Source organism: Psittacula echo (assembly GCF_963264785.1).
Source record: "Psittacula echo genome assembly, chromosome: 5".
NCBI classification, from domain to species: Eukaryota; Metazoa; Chordata; class Aves; order Psittaciformes; family Psittacidae; genus Psittacula; species Psittacula echo.
In genome coordinates, this window is record NC_137739.1 from 22,404,895 (window position 1) to 22,430,053 (window position 25,159).

General features: G+C 40.8%; 1 protein-coding gene across 3 annotated transcripts in view; it reads left to right on the forward strand.

The window, feature by feature from the left end:
- NAV2 (neuron navigator 2) overlaps nucleotides 1–19,811 on the forward strand; it is a gene marked incomplete at its 3' end in the record, with an annotated part of 419,083 nt that extends 399,272 nt beyond the window's left edge. For all 3 annotated transcript variants that reach the window (XM_080619489.1, XM_080619487.1, XM_080619488.1), the window contains 12 exons: nucleotides 1,978–2,131; nucleotides 2,641–2,800; nucleotides 3,289–3,389; nucleotides 4,409–4,504; nucleotides 4,678–4,846; nucleotides 6,934–7,169; nucleotides 8,152–8,306; nucleotides 8,782–8,853; nucleotides 9,413–9,609; nucleotides 10,045–10,163; nucleotides 14,491–14,694; nucleotides 19,686–19,811. In XM_080619489.1, the coding sequence (XP_080475615.1) occupies nucleotides 1,978–2,131; nucleotides 2,641–2,800; nucleotides 3,289–3,389; nucleotides 4,409–4,504; nucleotides 4,678–4,846; nucleotides 6,934–7,169; nucleotides 8,152–8,306; nucleotides 8,782–8,853; nucleotides 9,413–9,609; nucleotides 10,045–10,163; nucleotides 14,491–14,694; nucleotides 19,686–19,811 (1,789 nt within the window). The remainder of the gene's footprint in view (nucleotides 1–1,977; nucleotides 2,132–2,640; nucleotides 2,801–3,288; nucleotides 3,390–4,408; nucleotides 4,505–4,677; nucleotides 4,847–6,933; nucleotides 7,170–8,151; nucleotides 8,307–8,781; nucleotides 8,854–9,412; nucleotides 9,610–10,044; nucleotides 10,164–14,490; nucleotides 14,695–19,685) is intronic.
- Nucleotides 19,812–25,159: the final 5,348 nt, after the last annotated feature.

Genomic DNA, 25,159 nt, shown 5'->3' on the forward strand with positions numbered 1-25,159 from the left:
TTGTTTTCTCCATTGGCTAAAGACTGGTAATATGCCATGATGATTTCCATGGCTAATCTGCCATGATGAATTCCCAGTTAAGTTGACAAATTCAGATAAAGGTAAGGATTTATTGGAAATCAAACAGGATAGTTAATGATACAGCTGAACTCATCTACCAGTTTATGCCTGATGAACGGAGATGGAGATGATCCACCCCTTTTTTAATTTCGTACCTACCCAGCCACCTTGCCTGCTCCTTCCCTTGCATTGGCTCTGCTACTTCTGAGACAACTCCACTGAGCTGATGCAACATGCTAATTATTTGAAAAATAGTCTGACAGGAACAGGGATTTTTTCCCCCAGGTTGCTGGGTTGGCTCAGCTGAGAGCTCTGATCAGGCTCTGATGAGTTCCAGAGCTGGCATAAGCATGGAAGCATGACAGCAGCAGCTGCCAGGAGCAGGCTGGGGAAGAGGAGTGAGAAAGAAATTGGCTCCTTTGGGTGGTAGCAAGCTATTGTATACGCTTATCTGTATGACCAAACCATACTCTTCTGCTTGGGTTACAGTATCACAGGGTTTGTATGAGAATGACAGGTAGACTTTAAAGGCAGGACTTCTGCTGTGCTGCTTAACTTGTTTTATGTTCATGGGAAGGTCACAGGCAATCTTGAGGCTTCATTTTGGCCACGTGTGAAATAAAGTTAATTAATTGCCTTACCATGCTAGTTTGTGTCTGAACTCACATTTTAGAATGTGCTTGGGTAACTCTGTAAAACAGATTTTATGTTAATTCTATCAGTAGCTTTGTCACTTGAGCAGGATAAATAAATACAGAAAGTTGTAAGAGGTAGTATTGTGAGACATGTAATTACCAAGCAGCCTTATGACCTTGAAGAGGTCATGCAAAGCTTCCAGCTTGATTACAAATCAAATGCATCTGAGTAAGTACCCAGACTTGATGTTTTGCCCATCGCTTGTTTTCACATGAAGAAGTGAAAACAATAGCAATAGTTTCCAGCCATATAATAGTGATGAAATGTTAGTAGCTGGATCTAATCCTTCATGAATTATTAGAAGCTTCTCCAGTGTCTTGAGCCTGACTGAGTGAGGTTCTGGTAATGACAGCAAATTGTGTATTAGAACTCTGAGGCCAGAAACTTGTCAAATTCTGATCCCATCTATCGTCAGTCAAAATGCTATGTGCTGTGTCTCATCTTGATATGAAAAGAGGTAAATAGGTAAACTCAGGGAAGGACAGAATATAAGTAAAACTTCTGTATTTTGGCTTATTGGCTTTTTGGTGGGGAAAACATCTCATTAACCTGATTTAGGGAGAGATATTTTAACTGAAATCTCCTTCAAAGCCTGCAGCTGTGTAGTTGATTTTTATATAGGTACAGTTACGAATGTGCTGAAACATTACTCACCCAGAATCTTTTTTTTTTTTATTGGGGGGAGGAGGGAAGAAAAATGCCACCAAAAATGTTTTAAGCATGAGTGCTTTGAAGTGAGCAGGAATTTATCACGCTTGAATAGGTGTAGAGTTCCAAAGCCCTCCAGAACAGTTCAGGGAAACCCAGCTGTGCACACCTGGTGAGCTTTAAATCTGTCTGTAAACTCATCAATCTCCAGCCAACTGCTCTTACTGCCTGCACCCCCTTCATTTATTTAGCTTTTGGCTTTAGACATTTTCCTTTATGGCAACTACCATGAAAAAAAAATTAAGACTATCCAATAGTAGGTGATTTCCAGAATTCTGTTTCAGAATTCAAGACAAATAACCCTCAGACATATTTATTTCACTAGTTTCTAATTTTTCCGTGACATATTTAATACCTGACTTTAAATATCACTAATCAGATAAGCCCAAATTGTTGTCTGCTTCCTGCAGAGTAAAAGGAGTTTATTTGTCATTTACTAATAAATGCTGGAGAAGCACCATCTGGAAAGTAACAAATGGTCTTGTTCAATATCTGCGTTTCCATCTTCTCCAGTATTTCTGAATGCACTGACAGTGAGGCTGAAACAGTTATGCAGTTACGAAATGAGCTGAGAGATAAGGAGATGAAGTTGACTGACATTCGGCTAGAAGCCCTTAGCTCTGCTCATCAGCTTGACCAGCTTCGTGAGGCAATGAACAGAATGCAGGTAAGAAGTAGCCGCCTCAAATATTGCAGTCTTGTTGATGTGTTAAAGAATGGCCAACCTGCCCCACAGTAAAGATCTGGAAGAAGGTAAATTTGAAATTCTTAAATGCTTACTTAAAGTTGTGTTTAGCTTGCAAGCGTTAAACCTTGTACCTTCATTAAAAGTCAGCTTGAACACATGAATTCTGCTGCCCTCAACTACTGTTTCAACCATGAAAACATGTGGGAAGATCAGTTTGACTGTCAGCAGTCTCTTAAAATACTCCCATGCTCTCTGCCTTAATACAGCCGCATTTCAGTGTTTAGTGAATTCCCACATTTATGTTTTCTAGGATACTTTGAAAAGTTTCATGGAAGGGACATTGTAGGAATTAAAATCATTAATTTATTAAGATAAAATATGAAAATGGCATTTCTGCTGAACTCTTCTTTCTTCTGAAGTTATTTATGTTGCTGCCTTTTAAGTGTGTTTTCACTGTGCCTTCTAACTCCTGACTTTGTCTTTTCAAGAGTGAGATTGAAAAACTAAAAGCAGAGAATGATCGGCTGAAATCTGAAAACAGTGGCAGCTGTAGCAGGGCTCAGTCTCAGGTTTCCATTTCATCCTCTCCAAGACATTCAGTGGGTCTCTCTCAACACAGTTTGAACCTCACAGAGTCAACCAGTCTTGGTGAGTTTAATGAGAAAGGCGGTGGGCAGGTTTCATCCTGCACTTGGAAGATTTGGTTTGGTTAGCCATGGAAAAATGAAAGCATGAAAATTATTAACAGTTGAGGTATGGAAATATGTCAGGAGCTGGCACAAAGCCTCCTTTTAAAATGTTGTCATAGGTCCCCTACACACTAGGCTGGAGTTGTCCAGTTATGACCTCAGCTGCCAAGAGTCATGTTTAAAGCCATTTAATAGTGTACATTTCCCAGGGGATATATTATAGGAAGGAAAATACAGAGTAACTAATAATTTTCAATGCCCTTCACTATTTAAGTGATACTGATATTTGGTAGGGAAGTCAGTAAACCCATTCTTATGTTTTGCCTTGGGGCATGTGAAGCCCAGATGTGTTGTGTTTGACTACAGTAAGTGTGTTGGCATCGACCAGAATAGTCTTCATTGTTATTAAGATACAGCTATGAAGCCGCTGATGTTCTGTATTCACAGATATGCTGTTAGATGACACTGCAGATGGCTCTGCCCGGAAAGAAGGAGGCAGACACGTCAAAATAGTTGTCAACTTTCAGGATGAAATGAAATGGAAGGAGGTGAGTTGCATTTTGTGCCTAGCTTTAAAATAGAAGTGACTGTGGATGTGCCAGGGAATTCAAATTTATTGGTGTGTCACTAGTGATAGACAAGGCACTCGGCTTCCTCCCATTTCCATTGAACTGCTGAGACCAAGCACTGTCAATTCAGGTTGTCTCATGGACTCACCTACAATAGCTCTGAACTAATAATGAAAATGATCCAGTGTGTCAGTAGAAGGTGCACTGAAATGCTGGAAGCGCCAATATTCTGGAAGAATTTAATGGATCCAAACTAGGACATCTATATGTTATCATTCTAGTTCAGGTTTTCCTCTGGTACAGCTATCCCATTTTGAATGACATCTTTCAGACATTCTCCACTTGCAAGTAATTGAAAGAAAAAATCCTAAATACCTGTTTTTACAGGTGTACTTAAATAATTTTGTGTCTTTTGTAAGGCGACACACACACAAAAAATCTGACTAGTCAGAAACAAATTTGACTCAGCAGATTTTGTATTAATATTTGCAGCCCTGGGTAAGCAAATTGATAGTAAATTATAATGCTGTCTCTATATGTAACTATTTATACATATAACCATGTATAATTTTTACTTATATATATAGATTTCTATGTCTGTGGCAGCATTTCTGGAAGTAAATAGAATAAACCTTGCAAAAGCAATATAGTTGATTGTGAAGTCATGGGAAAATGAACATACCATAACTTTCCTGCCTAGAATTCTCCTAAGAGTCTTTCTGTCTTTTTTAATTGTTCATAGATTGCTTAATAAAAACCTTTTACTTAACATCAGCACTGCATAAGTGTCCTTTAGATTTGTGACTCCAACACTGCAGAAGATGTTTAGAAGTAAAGAAGGATTTCATATAGCATTCAGAATTCACCATAGAGAGTGGTAAAGATGCACCTCAATAAAAAATGAAGTGAAAGAAAAAAAAGCTGTTTTAATAACATTAAACAGACTTGCCTGATACAATTAGGATTTATTTATTAACTTCACATTTCTATGCATTTAGGATTTGAGGCCTCGCATCTTCCTCATAGGCTGCATTGGAGTGAGTGGCAAGACCAAATGGGATGTTCTGGATGGGGTTGTACGACGGTTGTTTAAGGTTAGAGAGTGCAATTTGCCGAGTGCCTGAATTGTGCTGTTCAGTTATGATGGTGCCAAGCAATATTGAACTTGCTGTGATGATGACTATTCTAGCATAGAGCGAAGCCGTCCCTGGCTTTCAGTGCTGGGTTTCAGTGCTGCCTAACTTTCCATGTCCCTTTTTCACCCTAGGAGTATATCATTCACGTGGATCCTGTGAGCCAGCTGGGGCTGAATTCAGACAGTGTTCTGGGCTATAGCATTGGAGAAATCAAACGCACTAACAGTGCAGAGACACCTGAGCTGCTGCCCTGTGGTTATCTAGTTGGAGAAAACAACACTATTTCAGTTACCATCAAAGGTAGTTATGCTTGACCTGCCTGTTGTAGCTCTCGCTAATTGCGGTTTCATCAAAGCTTGCCGTGTCAAGAAACTTAGAGAAATAGACTTTTTTTTCTTGTGTTTCTTTTTCCCATCCCTGCCTTTTATTTACTGGTCCTTCTGTTTTCATTTGATGAAGACAGCACTTAGAGTATGCAGTGTGTATAAATTCAGCAAATTTTCAACCTGTGACAGTAGGAAAAAATTACACAGCAGTTTTTTCCACATATCTTGAACTCTTGTCCAGAGTTGTCCTAGAGAAGACCTCATACCACAAGGGTTGGGGTAGAGTTGTTTGAGCAGCAAAGTACCTTCCAAATGAATAAAGCCTCAGAATTTCATTACATCTTTGTGAGAGCTATAGTTGTTATTTCCTTCATGCAGAGTTAGAAAAACATCTGGATTTAACTTGCTTGGTTGGTCTCGCTGAAGGATCCTTCCTTAAGTACCAATAAGGAGGGATCCCAGAATTCTTGGGATACCTTAAAATCTGGATTATTTTCAAAGTGTATGGTTTTCAGAATTCTCATTACATCATACTGCGAAGAATTTACTTCTTATATTTCTCATATCATTTCTCATTTGGTTTCTCAGGGAACCCTTTTTGTATGAAAACTAAACTAGGAAACTAGGTTTCAGAGGAAAAACCCTCAACCTGCTGCATTTTGAATGTTACACCAGTGAAATCTCAATCACGGGTCTGCATACAGATGAGTATTTCAGACCCTTGCCAAACACTGCAGCTCAACTTTGAAATTTGGCTAAGGATAGTTTGATATTTTTAATATTAGTGTAAAAAATCAGTTACCATGGGTAGCAAATCAGTGGAAAGACTAAATAAGCCATGAAATACCTCAATTTACTGAGGCCTGATGTGAACCCAGGGTATTCTGCCTACTTGGAATACATTGTCCAATAGTAAATCCTAAGTGAAATATTGCGTATGGTCTAGCCATATCTGTAAAGCTGCAATCTGATTTTACATTTAACTTGCATTGGCTTGACTTGTACTTTGAAGGTTCATCTGCGATAACAGTTTTCAGTAAAACAGAAATGTATTTAATCAGTTTATGGAAAATCACTTACATATAGCTGTGAGATATAAAGCTGCCTGTATAAATATTTAATATACCAAGTAACCATTGAGGTGCAAACATTTCTCTGTGTGATCTGCCAATTTCCCTTCCTGCTGTTTATTTTGAAGCACAGTGTGTTTTTCCTGAGCCAGTTCTGCCTAAAGTGACTGCTGACATTGCATAAATGCTTATCAGTAGTTTTCTGTTAGAAGAGATAACTATCAGCATACAGAGAAGTTTAATTACAAGCGTTTGGGAAAGCAGGGGGAGTTGATGATAGGTGGAGATTTTGTCTAGTGATTCAAAAGTAAACAGGTAAATTCTGGTTGAATTAATACCATACAAGGCAAAGTACTGTAAAGTGGATGGTTTGTGTGTGAAAAGTGTGGCCTGGAATTACTTACTATGGCAGCTTTCATAGGGCCTTGACACCCTAGAACAGAAAGCTGAAGGAAGATACAGGCTAAACCCACAAGTCACTTCTGCCTTTATTTTTGCAGCTTTATGTGTGCTCGTCTCAACATGAGGGATACCAGAGTTGGGAAGGGATTGACCTCTAAAGTGAAAAACAGCTTGGTCAAGTCAGATCTAAATCTGCTGTTTCTAAGTGTGATTTTGGGGGGTTTTCTTACTATTTGCAACATACAATGTTGGTACAGTCACAAAATAACATTTTCCAATTCTCTGGTTTGACTACCTATTTATTTCATTGAATCACAAAATGGTTCAGGTTGGAAGGGACCTTAAAGCTCATTCAGTTCCAACCCCCTGCCACAGGCAGGGACACCTTCCGCTAAACCATGTTGCTCCAAGCCCCATCCAGCCTGGCCTTGAACACTGCCAGGGATGGGGCAGATTTCAACTAATCTTGATTTGCTTTTCATCGTCATAACTACTTGGTTAAAAAAGAAAACAACTTTCAAAAACTGAGGCAATTTCGCTAAAGGTGGTGGGTGAATCCCTGTAAATGAGGAATCTTTTCCTTTTGCAGGTATCTGCGAGAACAGTTTGGATGGTCTGGTGTTTGAATCACTGATCCCAAAGCCTATACTGCAGCGTTATGTCTCTCTCCTGATGGAACACAGACGGATTATCTTATCTGGCCCCAGTGGCACTGGTAAAACATACCTAGCAAACCGTCTATCTGAGTATATGGTCCTTAGAGAGGGCAGGGAGTTGACTGATGGCATTATTGCAACCTTCAATGTGGACCATAAATCCAGTAAGGTGAGGACACTGAAATCATCCTTGCATGATTAATGAAAAACAAGAGACTCCTCTGTTACTTATCCATCAAAAGCTGATTTAAAACTTCTCTTTTTAAAGCATTATGTTAATCCTGATAGGAAAAATATTAAAGGTTCCAGAACTGCAGATTCATCTGATTGTGGGGCCTGAAATAGTAGGCTTCCAGGTGTATATTTAAACGTGTAAAGGTGTCATGGTTTTTCAAGTGTTTAGGAGACTGGGAATTGCCCAGGAAGTTAAACACCTGCATAAAATTTCCAGAAGCTTAAGCAATCCCTATTGCATGTGGGCATTCTTCCAAACACCCTCAAATGCAACTCTAGGCTGTCAAGAGTTTCTGCAGCTGCATGTATCAGCAGTTGTAATCTGCATATGCTGGGTTTGGAATGACTGTTGTCCAGACACATTCCTGCACTGGTAAGGCAGTCTATGCTTTTTGATGTGTTGTGGGGTTTGCTGAATATACCTCCAGTGAATGTCTACATTAAATTAAAAAACAAACTGTATATTTAATGGCCTTAGGCATGTTTTCCTCTGGAGGAAAGGAATGGTAGAAATTGTGGTTGTAGGCGACTGGTAAAATTCGAGATGTGCTATGGAATAAATGCTTTTGCAGAGAGAGTTGAACAAGTTTCTGAAAAGAAAGAAAAATACATTTCAGATCTCTGAGTGTCAGATTACGACAGCATGAATGAGAAGACACATACCAAATTACAAAATCTTACCCCGCCATTAAGCACTTTTCTCACACATAGTGTTCGAATTTCAGCATAACTTAGAAAGGAGAAGTAAAACCATATTCTTCTGTTTTCTCATGGAAAATGTCTGCATTTGTAAAATGTCAGGCTCTTTTGCTTTAGATTTTATTACAAAGGTAACAGTTTATCTTAACTGTATTTTCAAGGAATACGAAGAAAACTACTTTCTTTCTCTCTTTCTTTTCTTTATATATTCTCTGCAGGAGCTCCGGCAGTACTTGTCCAACCTAGCAGACCAGTGTAACAGTGAAAACAATGCTGTGGATATGCCTCTTGTAATCATTTTGGATAATTTGCATCATGTTAGCTCCCTAGGAGAGATCTTTAATGGACTTCTAAACTGCAAGTACCACAAATGGTAATGAAATACTGTCAGAACACATTCCACTTTTCAGTACTGCAGTAAGACCACTGCTGTTGCAAAATGTGATCACAAACCCAATATCTAGATGAATTCGGTCAAGTGGACTGAGATAGGTGGACTGTCCAAATTATGGACAGCATTCCAGAGGTTTTATTCTTCATTAAATGATCAGTTCCCCTAAAATCAGTAATTAAATAGTAGTAGAGGGTTTGGGTAATACGTGTTCACATCATGCAGCAGATCTTCAGTACTAAAGCCCCAGTTGTAGAGAAATATCCTGCTTTGAGATTTCTGTTTTGCGTTGAGAATTTGACGATCCTAGAACTCAGATTCTCAATAAATTATTTGGTTGTAATTAACTTCAAAAACAATTGACAGAAGAGGCTTGAGTAACCCTTTGTAATGTCGAGATTGTTGTTTTTCAAAACAAGTCTGATTTGCTTGATTTTGTTTTGGTTTTTTTTAATAGTCCATATATTATTGGCACAATGAACCAAGCCACCTCCTCAACACCTAATCTTCAACTTCACCATAATTTCAGGTACTGTTTATTCATGTTTCTCATTAATGTCTGTGGGCTGGCAAAGGAGTAATGGCTACTGAGTCATCTGAAATTGCTCTTATCAGCTGAAATAGCAAACTGAGGGAGAAATACCATTCACTAGTAGTTGCTGCCCTGACGTGCAGCTTTGTTACAATGCTGTAATTGAAGTAACTGCAGTTCATAATACTTCCAGAGGATTGTTCAGATATTTGATCTTCTAACAAATTTTAAGTAAGGCAATATTTAGATAAACTGAATGAGAAATAAGCTGAAAAAATGCACAGTACAAGTTGTTGCAGCTACTGAGCTCATCATCCCAAAGTAACTTTGGCTAAGAAACATATACAACAGGGATAACCCATTTTGATCATGATAACAATTGATGTCCCTGCCCATGGCAGGGGGGTTGGAACTAGATGATCTTAAGGTCCTTTCCAATCCTAACTATTCTGTGATTCTATGATAATAATATAGAAATAAGACAAATTTAATCCACAATAGCTAGGTTCAGTAGTCTGAAAGAGAACCAATGGACATCTCTGCTGTTCTGCCCTAGATGGGTGCTATGTGCTAACCACACTGAGCCAGTCAAAGGCTTTCTGGGCCGTTTCTTGAGAAGAAAACTAATTGAAACCGAGATCAGTGGGAGGATGAGAAATACGGAGCTGGTTAAAATTATTGACTGGATTCCCAAGGTCTGGCAACATCTGAACAAATTCTTGGAGGCTCACAGCTCCTCCGATGTTACTATAGGTAAGTGCTCTGTCTGTATGCCCAGGTATATGTAAATAGATGTATTTTGTTTCCTTGTATAACGGGTGTATCTATACATTTCTTTGTTCTAGATCAGGTTAAAAAGGTTTAAAACCCTTCTTTCAGGTGGCAGCGTACTCTAAGGCAAACTGTACAAAATCTTTCTAAACATTTTTTTTATTATTTTTCTAAATAAGAAGTCCTGGCTACAAACTGTGTTAGGAAATCTGGTTGTTTTCACCTTGAAGCCTGTAGTTTTTCAAGTTGATTCAGAGGATTTTTGAGCTCTCACAAAGAGCAGTTCACCAGCTAGCTACTTATGTTCTCACATCTTTGGCTTCTTTCTCCAGAGAACTGGAAGTAGTTGTTTGGTCCTGGTTTTGAAGCATATCATGATTGGAATTTGAGTGTAATAATCTGAATTTTCCTCTCCAGGTCCACGGCTCTTCCTCTCCTGTCCTATAGATGTCGATGGTTCTAGAGTTTGGTTTACTGACTTGTGGAACTACTCCATCATCCCATATCTTCTGGAGGCAGTTAGAGAAGGGCTGCAGGTGAGCAAGCAAAAGTGAAAAATCATAGGTCTTGAGTGGTATCCATTGAAAAGGCAACACAGCATAATGGCAACACTTTCTGGAGGTATCACTTTGCACACTGTACACCTGCATGTCTTTGAAAAGGTAACCTAAATTGTCATTAATTTTAGGCAGAATTATTCTCTTCAAATAATTTTGAATTGGGCAGTGAAAGCACTGAAAGTCCAAATTAGATTTTCTGAGACATGTTTAGATGCCAGACTGCTGACATTTTCAGTGAGGGGAGTTAGACACCAAAATATCTTTCAATAATCTGTTCTAGAAGCACACCTTCAAATTTTACTGTGCCTCTGAAAAATATTTGTGGTCATTAACTTAGTTACGCAGAATTTTCCTTTGTAAATCAAACCTTTCAACAGAGGAGGAACAAAGCTGTATATGGAGAGAGACATTAATGAGTGACAGGATCAGTATCGGTGATGTTTTGATTACTTCTCAGTCTACAGGATTCATTTATAGTTCTTTCAGAGTCCATAGTGAAATCGTCACTGATTGCCTCTACTTAGTAACTGATTCATACTCTAGCAATTTGGATAGCTTTAAGCATCACCTTGCAATTCTTAGCATCTACAGGACTATGAAGCTTGCTGGATTCAGGAGGGTTCAGTAGAGGATTGCTGTGGATTTGCCATGCAACTATGGAAAAAAAGGGCTTTTTTATTCTTTGGTCCTCTTTTCACAGAATACAGCACATAATTTGGAAGACAGTTTTGGCAATAGCCTCATCAAATATCTGTAAATCCTGGGCACTGCATGCATGAAAGCTAAACATGAGATCACACATACAGAAATGAAAAGGCGGATCACAGCGAGAGTCTAGAAGGTTGGAAAGGGGCTAAAGGTGGATAGAGAATAGGAAATCGTGGCAATGCATTGAGAACTTGTGTTTTGATATGAGGACTAATGCCATTCTGAAGGCATAATTACATCTGATACAGCTAGGAAGAGAAAAAGGTACTTCTCCAAGTAAAAACGTTTATTATAAAGATAAAAATGTGGAAAAGCTTCAGGAAAGAGCAGTAAGTATCATTAAGATACTGGAAGCATTATTCAGTGAGAGAGATGAGAAACTCAAACTATTCTGTTTATTCAAGAAGAAGCTAAAATATTTGTTGGTCTCTGGTCCTCTGCTTTAGTGTTGCAGGGGAAAAAAGGCCTAGTGGATGTTTGGCAAGTTTTGACCAGAAAAATACAATTTGTAAGAAAGATACGGCTTGTCATTGGTAAGAATAATTAACAGTTACAAAACTTTACTTGCAGAAGATGTAGGTTCTCCATCACATAGGCCTCTGAAGTGTTTCTGAAACATGGAATACCTCCACGTACAAGCTCCATAGAGAAACAGTTGTGTTGCAGAATGTTTCCTTCATGTTTATTCTGCTACTGCTTAGGGCTCACCACTACAGTGTTTGTTAGGATGCTTCACCATGAAGAGCTTTTACTAATAGCTTCTTACAAATCTGTGAAATACATGAGTTCTTCGACAAGCTTGGGTTAAAATTTGGGCAAACTGCTGTTGCCATTTGAAATTTGTCAAGTGCCTGACAACCTCATTTTTCTTTGGGATGATTGCGGTAGACTCTTAGACATGAGAAACGTCATAGATCCAACAGTGCTGAACACAGAGAGGAACTTTGTTAGAACAGAACTGTTACATAAAACTTCCTATAAAGGAAGGTAATGGGAGACAGTAACCTTTTTCACCTAAAGAGAAAGGAGCGCATGTGATTCTGTTTCCTGCTGAAATGGAGAAAACTGATACAGTGGTGCTTGGGCTGCTTGTAGCTCTCACGTTGCTGATCAGTAAGTGGAAAGCAAAAATAGATTAGTAACGGAACTGTAGAACAAAGTTAATAAAACTGTCTTTTTGCTTGCTGATTTTGCCTGATACCTGCATCTTTCCTTAGGTTATTTGAATGGCTTGCATTGCAGGTGTAAGGATTTCACTTTCTCATGTTGTGCTTTAGATTCTTTATCTGCTTCAGTTCTTTTTTCCCCAGATTTCACTAATTCATTTCTATTTAAGTAACTTCTCTTTTCTTCAATTGATGGATAAGAATAATGCTTTAGTATTTGAAGAGTAAACAGTGTTGTGCTACTTAACAAGCTAATGCTAGAAAATTTTGGCCTATTTTCTGTCCCCCACACACCCACAACGGCTCCTCTGAGAACACCTCTTCTCTCATGAAGTTGCATGCCAGAAAGGAAGGGTGGACTGCTGATTTCAGTCTGATCCCAGTGGAGCTAAATGGAACTAATATTATATCTCTGTTTCTCATTTAGGGAACTATTTTGCGTCAAAGGCAAGTGAGCCAAATGGATCCTTAGAATAATTGCTCCTATTGGAGCTGAGCTTTTTTATTCTTCAAAACAGGGATCTGAAAATTAGAGGGTTAGATAAAACCCAAGTTCTTCCTGCTTGGTGTATCAATATGGAGTGCAGCACCAGCAAAAAGAGGAATCGAAGTCCCTGTAGCTTCCTGCCACCATCACCCATACTCCAGTCATTCCTCTTTGGTATTTTGTGAAGCAAGCTGTTTGATCCTTGCCCCCTTAATTGCTCCCTAGAAAAAGTGCACGTGAAAGGGATAGACAGACCTGGCTGCTGTGGAAGGAAGTAGTGAGTTTGTCAGTCTCTGGTCTGCTGAAGATACCTGATGATTTCATATACTGAAATGGGAGCTTTACTCACTAGCTAATTTTCATAAGCAAGCCAGGATCCACATAGACCTACATAGCAAAGACCTGAAAAACATAAAATCCTCTTCACTTAGCAACTGACATGTGCTGTAAATTCAAGAACAAAAATTAAAATAGGAGATCTGGTTTACCAGAGCTTGAAGATGTTATTCTAGGAAAATAATACAGTGCAGCTGAAGGGTGAAGAGTATTTGGGCTGTGGAAGAGGCTGTTAAAGACTGGCTAGCACCATCTGCTGGGCACTTTGCTTGGGCTGAGTGCTGCTTCAGAATAAAGCAGAAATTGGTATTTAGAGCAATTTTATACTTTGGTCATGCAAAAGTGAAACCACAAAAAAACCAAAGAAGAAATAGTGATGAGAAAAGTGAGTTACTGTTAGATCTGTCAGCAAGCTGATGAATTTCTTGGTAAGAGCTCTGCTTTTTCCCCTTGTGCCTTGTGCAGGAAAGAGATAGTTCTCTGAATTCAAGTGACAAAATGCCAGTGACCAGCTCCAGTTGCTGAAAGATGTTTAGGCTGAAATTTATAAAGCAGAATAAAACATTTTTAAAGACACTTGAAGCTGTATTTATGCTTTAGATGGTCTTGTGGCATTAAATTAAGTGTATTATCTAATTAAGGCAAACTCAATATAACAAGGGGAGGAACATGTTGGGATTCAGTAACACTGTTCATACAGGAAAAGGTTTTGGAACAGAGCTTGCTTTCTTGAAATAGGAACATAACCACAAATCCTACTGGTGCTTTTTGTTGGTTGAATACAAAGGAATTCCTGACTTGAAAACCTTTTGCTATGACATACATCATTATTGCCTGATGGCAGGTCTCACGTTTCCTCTTACACATTCCACTGAGGGCAGTTTCCCGACGACAGCAAATGCAGATAAGGCAGCTGCTGATGTGATCCGGATATCAGTGTTGATGGCCTCTTCATATATTGATTTCGTTTAAGTTAACTTTATTAAGTGAGGTTACTTTCAGGTCTCTCTTCCTTCCAACTGCTGCCAAGAGAAGGGCACTGCAGTCTTACAGGAGGTGGTCAGACATCATCAGTTGCCATTAAAAATTGCTTTGCATGTCATTGAGGTCACTTGTTTATGCTCATCCCTGCTCACAAGTGTTTTCTGCCATCCAAGAATGATAGAATCACATAATGGTTTGGGTTGGAAGAGACCTTAAAGCTCATCCAGTTCCAACCCCTGCCATGGGCACGGACACATTCCACTAGACCAAGTTGCTCCAAGCCCCGTCCAACCTGGCCTTGAACACTGCCAGGGATGGGGCAGCCACAGCTTCTCTGGGCAGCCTGTGCCAGTGCCTCACCACCCTCACAGGGAAGAACTTCTGCCTAAGATCTCATTTGAATGTAACCTGTTCTAGTTTAAAGCCGTTCCCTGTTGTTCTGTCACTACCATGCCTTTGTAGAAAATTCTTCTCCAGATTTCTTGTAGGCCTACTTTAGGTATTGAAAAACTGTTACAAGTCTTCCCTGAGATTTCTCCAGGTATGTTAATTTTTGTTTGGAAGGAGCTGAATTAAATGGTTGACTGATAGGAATGTTTTATATGGTTTTGTTCTTCTCCAGTTGTATGGGAGGAGAGCACCCTGGGAGGATCCTGCCAAATGGGTGATGGACACGTACCCCTGGGCAGCCACCCCACAGCACCATGAGTGGCCTCCTCTGCTGCAGCTGCGACCTGAAGATGTGGGGTTTGATGGCTACTCAATGTCACGGGAAGGCTCAACTAGCAAACAAGTTCCAGTGAGTGATGCTGAGGGAGATCCTTTGGTAAGCTCTCTCATTTCTGAAACGGCAGAACTGCTTCGTTTCCCTTGTTTCTAGGGATTAGAAACAGGAATAAGAATCACAGAATCACAGAATCCCAAGGGTTGAAAGGGACTTCAAAAGATCATCTAGTCCAACCCCCCTGCAAGGGCAGGGTAACCTAGAGTACATCACACAGGAACTTGTCCAGCCGGGCCTTGAATATCTCCAACGTAGGAGACTCCACAACCCCCTGGGCAACCTGTTCCAGTGCTCTGTCACTCTCACAGTAAAGAAGTTTTTCCTGATGTTCACATGGAACCTCTTATGCTCCAGTTTACACCCATTACCCCTTGTCCTATCACTGGACATCACTGAGAAAAGCCTAGCTCCATCATCCTGACACTCACCCTTTACATATTTGTAAACATTGATGAGGTCCCCCCTCAGTCTCCTCTTCTCCAAGCTAAAGAGACCCAGCTCCCTCAGTCTCTCCTCATAAGGGAGATGTTCCACTCCCTTAATCATCTTTGTGGCTCTGCGCTGGACTCTTTCAAGCAATTCCCTGTCCTTCTTGAACTGAGGGGCCCAGAACTGGACACAGTATTCCAGATGTGGCCTCAGCAAGGCAGAGTAGAGGGGGAGGGGAACCTCTCTTGACCTACTAACCACACCCTTTCTAATGCACCCTAGGATGCCATTGGCCTTCTTGGCCGCAAGGGCACATTGCTGGCTCATGGTCATCCTCCTATCCACCAGGACCCCCAGGTCCCTTTCCCCTCCACTACTTTCCAGCAGGTCAACCCCCAGCCTGTACTGGTACATGGGGTTGTTCCTCCCCAGATGCAGGACTCTACACTTTCCCTTGTTGAATTTCATCAAGTTTCTCCCCACCCAACTCTCCAGCCTGTCCAGGTCTCGCTGGATGGCAGCACAGCCTTCTGGTGTGTCAGCCACTCCTCCCAGTTTAGTGTCATCAGCAAACTTGCTGAGGGTACACTCGGTTCCCTCATCCAGGTCGTTGATGAAAATATTAAACAGCACTGGTCCCAGCACTGACCCCTGAGGGACTCCACTAGTCACAGACCTCCAGCTAGCTTCTGCCCCATTGACCACAACTCTCCGCCTTCTTCCTTTCAACGAGTTCTTGATCCACCTCACTACCTGATCATCAAGCCCACGCTTCCTTAGCTTATCTATGAGGATGCTGTGGGAGACAGTATCAAATGCCTTACTGAAACCAAGAAAAACCACATCTACCGCTCTACCATCATCCATCCACCTAGTTACTTCTTCATAGAAAGCTATAAGGTTGGTCAAACATGACTCCCCCTTGGTAAAACCATGTTGGCTACTCTTAATGACCCCCTCATCCTTGATATGTCTAGAGATGGTGTCAAGAATAAGTTGTTCCATCACCTTTCCAGGGATGGAGGTATGGCTGACTGGTCTATAATTACCCGGGTCCTCCTTCTTGCCCCTCTTATAGACTGGCGTGACATTTGCCATCCTCCAATCCTCAGGCACCTCTCCTGTTTCCCATGACTTACCAAAGATGATGGAGAGTGGCCTAGCAATGACCTCCGCCAGCTCCCTCAGCACCCGTGGGTGTATTCCATCCAGACCCATCGATTTATAGATGTCCAGATTGCTTAACTGATCCTAACCCAATCCTCATCTACCAAAGCAAACTCCTCCTTTATCCTGACTCCTGGGGCTGTAGGAATCTGGGGCCCCTGGGGAGAGTCTGCAGGAGTAAAGACAGAGGCAAAGAAGGCATTCAGCACCTCTGCCTTCTTTATATCCTCTGTCTCCAGAGCACCCACCTCGTTCAGCAGTGGGCCTGTATTGCCTCTTGTGTTAGTTTTATCCCCTATGTATTTGAAGAAGCCCTTTCTCTTGTCCTTAACCTGACTTGCAAGATTAAGTTCCAAGGAGGCCTTAGCTGTCCTAATTGCCTCCCTACATCCTCTAACAACTGTCCTGTATTCCTCCCAGGTGGCCAGCCCCTCCTTCCATAATCCATAGATTCTCTTTTTCCACATGAGTTTGCCCAGAAGTTCCTTGTTTAACCACACTGGTCTCCTGGCTCCCTTACTTGATTTCCTACCCACTGGGATGCTCTGATCCTGAGCTTGGAAGAAGTGGTCCTTGAATGCTGACCAACTATCTTGAGCCCCTTTACCACCTAGTACCCCTTCCCATGAGGCTTCCCTTAGCAATTGATTGAAGAGGCCAAAGTTGGCCCTTCGGAAATCCAGAATTGTGGCTTTGCTAGGTATTCTATTCCTCCCACACAGGATCCTAAACTCCACCATCTCATGGTCACTGCAGCCAAGGTTGCCATTGACCATCACCACTTCAACCAGACCCTCCTTGTTGGTGAGTACTAGATCCAGCAGCGCTCCTCTCCTAGTTGGTTTGTCCACCATTTGCATTAAGAAGTTATCATCAATGCACTTGAGGAACCTCCTACACTGTGAATGATTGGCTGTGTGAGTCTTCCAGCAAATATCGGGGTAGTTAAAATCCCCCATGAGGACCAAGGCATGTAGTTGCGAGGCTGCTTTCAGTTGCCTGTAGAAAGCCTCATCAACTCCTTCGTCCTGATCAGGAGGTCTGTAATAGACCCCCACAACTGTATCACCCGTACCAGCCTGTCCCTTAATTCGTACCCACAGACTTTCCACTTGCCCCTCATCTGCCCCTGGACAGAACTGAATACATTCTAGTCGCTCTCTCACATAAAGAGCAACTCCACCACCTCGGTTTGCTGACCTATGTTTCCTGAAAAGGACATAGCCATCCATGACCACATTCCAGTCATGTGAGCTGTCCCACCACGTCTCTGTAATTGCCACCAGATCATAACCTTCAGACCGCACACAGACTTTAACTCCTCCTGTTTATTCCCCATGCTGCGTGCATTGGTGTACAGGCATTTCAGGGAGCGAGCAGAGCACGCTAATGGCACCCTTGGGAGGCAGGAGGCCTTCTGGTCTTCATTAATACTAGAACAATGCCCCACTAGTTCAAACCCAGCTACAACCCCCTCGCACTTTGAATCTAACCTAAAGCTCTGTGAGTGAGCTCTGCTAACTCTTGCCCTAGTACCCTTTTTCCCCTGCGGGACAGGGTCTAAACAACTATCCTTTCCCTCAAATGAAACAATAGATTGAGAGTCCTCCCTAGTCCGCCATCCTTCAAGCCCTAGCATGTTTCTCTTGGGCTTGTGCCTAACAGGCCCAGTTATCTTCCCTTCCCCCTTCATATCTAGTTTAAAGCCCTGTCAATGAGCCCTGCTAACTCCTGCCCCAAAAACCTTTTCCCCCTCTGGGACTGGTGTATCCCACCTGCCACCAGCAAACCAGGTGTCTCATATATATATATATAGCAGCCCATGACTGAAAAACCCAAACCCCTGCCTTTGGCACCAGTCACGTAGCCATACATTAATCTGCAGACTCTTCCTATTTATCTCTTCACCCTTGCTTGTAACAGGTATGGAGGCAAACACCACTTGCACTCCAGACCCTCTAACCAGCCGTCCCAGGGCCCTGAAGTCTCTCTTCATTGCCCTTGCCCTCCTTGTAATAATTTCATCACTGCCAACCTGAGAAACCAGCAGCAGATAGTAGTCAGAGGGCTGCACCAGATCAGAGAGTTTCCTTTTAACATCTCTAATCTGAGCCCCAGGTAGGCAGCAGACTTCCCTGTGGGATGGATCTGGTCGGCAAATGGGCCCTTCTGTTCCCCTCAGAAGGGAGTCACCCACCACAATTACTCTTCTTTTCTTCTTGGTTGAGGAAGTTCTAAGGCATGGGGGTGAGTGACAAGCCCTAGGTGAGTCACTAGATAGATCTACCCCTCCATCTCCATTTACCTGGCCCTGTACTTTCAAGACCTCATAACCTGTTATTCAAGGGCAACTGGGAGGAAGGAAGGGATTGCGAGGGTTTTCGCTTACCTCTCTGAGGAGGGACCTCCCTCCATACCTCCTTGTCCCTTAAGAAAGTAAAGGATAGGTGAGGAGTGATTAAAAGCTTTAGAAAGATAAAGCAGTGTTTCTAGAGAAGTCATCAAGTGAACTTTCAGAATAAATTTGCATGGAAAACCGGTTCAGTTTTGCAAGAAATGGAGGAAGAAGTTTTTCACATTCAGTTACAGAAGATATTTTGAGGACTCATTTTTTGAGGAGTGACTGAAGATGAGTGTAATAAACTTAATTCCTACCCTGTGGAATTACATATGTGATCTTGTTACACATACTTGAATAGCACAGTGGATCCTTTTCATTTAGCCTGTTTTGCTACAATCGCAAAATAGGCTTGTTGCTTTAATTCATGTGGCTTTGAGAGCTATATTCTTGACACCAAATGAAAACTGAGATTTTCAAAGAATACATTAATTTATGAATCAGAAATGCCACACAAGAATGTAGAAAAATGTTAACATGTAATTGTATAGAAAGTATGGATTGAGCTTGGAGGTAACACTGGATGCACATTTTCTTCCAGTGGGGAACAACTACTGAAGCTGCTGTGCCAGCTGAACACGCTGAAGCTGTTCTCTTGAGGTGTTCATTTTTCCGGGCAGTTGGTAGTATGGAAATGTGTGTTCCAGTTCTTACCAGCTTATATATACATATGCAAACATCGAGCTTGGTATTAGGATGTTTGGATTTGCTTCATTTGACTGATCTGTCTTTATTTCCATGGGTCAGAGATAGAGAGGGGTAGGATACTTGTCAAATACAGCTGTCAAGTAACCCCTTCAGTCTTCTCATTTTCACCTTCACTGGAAAAGCAGTCTTTTTATGACTAACTTCCTGTCTGCTGTAACACAATTTACAGTTAATCTCTCTCTTCAGAGTCTCATTATCACTTATGCTGCTTGTTTCTTCCTTTCCTTTGTTTTACCCACTGGCAAAGTGAGTGCCACTGGGGCTTTCGTATGGAGTTGATATTCTGTCTACCTCAGAATACAGATAACAGTGATGACCTGTGCCTTTGCAGATGAACATGCTAATGAGACTGCAAGAAGCAGCCAACTACTCGAGTCCTCAGAGTTACGATAGTGACTCTAACAGCAACAGCCATCACGATGACATCCTTGATTCATCTCTGGAGTCGACGTTGTGATTTTCCTCAGATGGAAAGAGGTGGTTCACGTTACTGCTCTCCCACTTAGCAAGAGTCCTGCTCACAGATTCGTGAAAAGAACACATTCCTGGGCTGGGATCTCAGTATTAGAGCTGCAAGAACAAGACACTTGGAATCAGTCTTGAACCTGGGTGCAGGCAACCCAAGCAACCTTTGTATTCTTTTTCTTTTGAGAACTGCACTAATTACTTTGTTTTCTTCTGTTTAGTTGCTGTAAGCTCTCATGCCTAAGATACTGAAGATGTTAAAAATAATCATCATTACTAAAAGTTGAAGGGGTGGGAGGGGGAACTTCACAGCTATGAAGCAAACAACTTTGTGCCATGTACTGTCTGGAAGGAGAGGGGAGAGGAAATATTTGCCTATGCTTCTTCTGACCAAACACATTTAGGTGAGGGCTGGACTTTTACCAATCAGCTTTGCAGATTAAACTCAGCTTCTTAGAGTTCTGGTGCTATAACAGTATCACTTGCCTTGGTAATAACACTCAATAAAGACAAAGCTGCAAAACAGGGAAGTTCGAATAAATATAAAAAAAGAGAAAAGAAAAAAAAAAAGAAAAAGAAGCGCTGCTCTCCTTGCCAGTCTGAGACCTTGGCTTTCTTTCATTGTGTGTTTATAAAGATATATATATATAGGAATATATAAAAATATATATACAGTCTGAACAAATCAGGTTTTTTCCAACACTGTGTAAAAATCAGTCCAACCACAAGTGACAGATCAGGTAGCCCTTTGCTAGTTAAGGGCTGATTCTCTTCCACTTACATCCACGTAACCAACTCAGTTGACTTCAGTGGCATTGGCAGTCCTGGGGTAAAGTTGGACCTGATGATCTTAAAAGTCTTTTCCAACCTAGTTGATTCTATGATTCTATTACATTGATGTGTTCACACTGAGGAGAGGGAGTTTCCCTCCTCCGTGGAAGTCAGTGCAAAAGGTCCATGCCCCGTGAAGTCCTACAGCTCTGAAGGACCTTTGGTGAGCCCTGTACACAGAGGTGAGCTACACCCCTGAGACTGATTGATGGGACTCTCAGTTGTGAATTCTTGCCATGAAATGTTACAGCTGTTTAATAAAAACTTGACGTTTTGTTCAGAGATTTTGTTACAGTCAGCACAAACATATAAATGGGTTAGTTAAAACTCAGCTCTGTAACAGTTCCAGTGCTACTCTGGTGAAAACATTTGTGATTTTTCTTTTAAATTAAAAACTATAATAGGATCTAGCAGTATTCAGGTCTGGAAACCAAGGAGGGAAGGTACTTTTAAGTTCAGCTGGGCCATGCTTTTGAGTTTTGGTAGAGCCGTGAACCTGGTTTTCTTTCTCTGAACGCACACAACTACACTGTCGGTGTTCAGGCTGGTACTTCTGTTTTGGGAACAAGAACACCTCCCAAAGAATTGCACTTTCCTTTTGATGGCAGCAAAAGCTTATTCCACCATCACCACAGCATCAGCTGTACCTCAGCAAAAACACCACTCCTCAGTATGGGTTTGTACGAGCCTTTCCAGCCATCTTTTGGTGCTGATTTTTAAAGCAATGCCTTATTTTGTACTAATTGTGTTTGATTAAATTAGTGCTGTATATGACAGGGTTTTATTTAAAGAAACAGGGCTAAAGTCATCTCTTGGAATACCATAAGTTGCTGTGAATAGTGTTTGTAAGAGATACTAGAATTTGTTTAAATGTGACAAAAAAAGAAGGAAATGAGAGAATGTTTCAGGTTCATATCAATCTGCAGCTAATAAATCACTGAAGAGCTGTTTTATCCATGCAGGGGGTGGGGGGGAAGTTTTTCAACTATAATAAATGCTGTCATTAATAAATTACAGGAATATGCTGGTTTTTCGATGTACAGAAAGAAAACTTACTACAAACACTTTTTTAAGAGCTTGTGGGTTTAAAGTAACAGACAAGTTCATGCTTTTGTGACTCAGCTTGAGAGGATCGTTTTGTTATACCTCATGACTTTCTGTAACATAACTGTACTTTGTCTTACTGAGCTGGTCTTGAATCTGCTCCTGTTATAACTTTTAAGTGCTGATGACTTTTTTTGTTTTTAAAGAAAAATATTTTAAAAGAAAAATTTAACTATTTTAATGATGGGGGTGGGGGAAGAGCTTGGTGTTGTTACTGTTTTAACTTTACGCACTGTTATTACATTATTTCACTGAATGAAATACCAAGGCTTACTCAGTCGATGTTTCCCCAGTTCTTGGTACTGTAAAAGTGGGATAAATCTGTATGGAATCAACATAGCATGCTGATGATGAGTTTGAGAGAGGTGGATTTTTCCAGTAATCTTGACAATTCTGCTTCCCAGCAGTGACTTTACCTGCTTCTACTGTGAATTTCAGTACCTAATCCCCCAACTGAATCCATGCAGATAGAGCATGTGCCTGTAAAAAAAAAAATCCAGTTGCAGGGCTAGGGCTTTAAATGGACTTGGTATCCTAGAAAATGGCTCAGTTAACCTTTAACTGAGTGCTGTAAGACATGTTTGAAATGTTGTTTTATTTGTGGGAAATGGGGCATTTTTGTTTTTCTCATTTTTAATCCTGTGCTTAAGCTCAGGCAGGAATTTCTGTTCTTATTTTTTATTGACAGTAGCTTGGATTACAGTGAGAGGCAGTTTGGAGTAGGCTAGTCATTCTAAGCATCATAATATTCAGTGTCTCTTCTGAAACTTCAGGAAACAGGGTTACCTGTTGTGCACACGTCTTAGTTTTTATCAAACCTCTTCATAGATTTAAGTCTTTCTTTAAGTGACTTCGTTCTTGTTTAAGGCTTTTTCAAAACACTTCCTTATACTTTTGCCTTTTTTTTTTTATTACAAAGTTGGCTTATGTAAAAAAAAAAAATCAACAAGGAAGAAATGCAAAATTCTATGCAACATTCATGTTGAGTTATAAATCGAAGGTAGAAAACCATTTTCTTCAGAACTGCCAAGAATTATAGAGACCATAAATGAGATGTGGTTTATTTGGGGAAGGGGAGGGAGGGGGTTGGTTAACCTTTTTGTACATTTTGGAAGAAGCAAACTGCTGTTTCATTGTTGATGCTTCGGTATTATGTGTATGAAATCTTGTCTAAATGTGGCAATTTGCTTTCAAGGGAGAAAAAACTGCAAAAAGAAAGCAAAAAAAAAAAAAAAAAAAAAACTTTGTTGCTATTCAATGGAAGGTTGCTGTTTTGATCTAGTCGTTTCCAGTGGAACAGTTTATGAAATATGTTCTATAAGATGTACATTTTTTCATTGTAACATAGAAATGTAAATATTTGATTAAAAGTGCTGCATTTTGATGAATTTTTTCTAGCCATTTTTAAAGAGAAAAAACTAGGAATTGAGTATTTTGTGTACGTTTATGATGTTTTCCATTTGCTCCTCTCCCTATTTAATTTTCAGTTCTCATTTAGGATTGGAATTTGTGAATGGTCTGTTTGAGATCATGCTTCCCCTTTCTCGCCCTCCCCATTTCTCCCTTCCCCACCCCCTGTGTCATGGAGAATAAAGCTGATGATTGTACCAGTCTTAAATTATTCATGATTCAATAAAATGATGCTTATTTATTCAGATTTGTGGCTTCCCCAAACTCTTAATCAGCATTTTCTGGGTTTTTTATTTGAAGATTGTAAGGTTCGCTTTGTTGTTATTGGCTTCCTATAAGTACTTGTGAAAAGATGCTTACAGCCTTTATCTGCATCCAGGAGGAAATTTAGCAGAGGGACTACACCACTGCAATTCTCTTGCCCGTAGCTAATGTTTGCACACATCAAGATCTGCTCAAGACAAGACTGGTCTATCCATTTAGAGTGTCTCAGCATAATGCTCAAAGTCAAACAGTATGTGGCCATCAGGATGTATCCTGATGCCAGCTGGTTCTAGCTTCTTCAAGACAAGTTGCTGTAGGTCACAGGGACTGCAGGTGCAGTGTGTGTCAGGCCTAGTCTGAACATGCTTTTGCAGAATGACCTTTACAGAATCAGAGACTGGTTTGGGTTGGAAGGGTGCTTAAAGCTCATCCAATTCCAACCCCCTGCCATGGGGAGGGACACTTTCACTAGAACAGGTTGCTCCAAGCCACGTACAGCCTGGCCTTGAACACTGCCAGGGATGGGAGCTTCTCGCAATACTTAATTTGGTGACCCTGGGCAGATCAGACTTGTCACTTAGAATAAAGCCATGACATATTTTCATTTGCAGAAAAAACCCTGACATTTTCCTGGTAACTTTGTGAAAGCAGAATATTTGTTGGCATCACTTGCACCTCCAAGAAGAGGAGACCATCTATAAGTCTTCACTTGCTCTGGTAGGTCTTTCAAACTTTTCGTTCTCATCTTTAGGGAGTTGATTTAAAGGAAACTTAAGGGCATTAAGCAATTCTGTTTACAGACTCATAGAATGGTTTGCGTCAGAAGGAACCTTCAAAGCTCGTCTAGTCTAACGCCGTGCAACTCGTCTAACATCTTCAACTGAATCAGGTTGCTCGGAGCCCTATCCAGCCTGGCCTTGAATGTTTCTAGGGATGGAGTATCTGCAACCTTTCTGGGCACCCTGCACATTCCACACTTTATTACAGTTTCCTCTTCACCTAGTTGATAGAGACAACTATGATTATACAGTAATAAATTCACATTGCTCAGTAGGAAAAGTGGGGATCTATTATCCTTTCTTTCAAATAAAGAATCTTAACTCAAAAAAAAACTACTGTCTTCAGAAAGGATAAATCCAGAACCCTCTGCACTTAAAATGTAATGAATAATTCCTAACAGCAGTAGTGGGGTGGTTTTTTTTCCTATTTCTATTTTCTATTCGTATTTCTGCTTTTCTTTTGTTTTGTTGTTGTTTTTTTTTAACAGTTCCTTGTAGTTATGTGTCCTCTACTTACTAATATAAACTATTAATGTTGGTAAGACAGATCCACCTGTATCAAAGAAAGTCTTCAAAGATTCTCTGTAAATTGATCATCTGCACTCAGTTGAACCTAAATATAGTCTTCTTTCAAAAGAAAAGGCTGAGAGAGTTGAGGTTGTTCAGCCTGGAGAATCGAAGGCCCCAGGGAGACCTTATTGTGGCCTTTCAGTTCTTAAAAGGGGCCTATAAGAAAGAGACATTCAAGGCCAGGCTGGATGTGGTTCTGGGCAACCTGATCTAGTTTGAGATTTCCCTGCTCATTGGAGAGGGATTGGACTGCATGAGCTTTGAAGGTCCCTTCCAACCCAATCTATTCTATGATGCTATGATAAACTCAGCTAGCCCATACTAACAAAGGAGCCTAAAGGCATCTCCTGCCGAGTACCAGGGACTAAGCCACCTGTGTGTC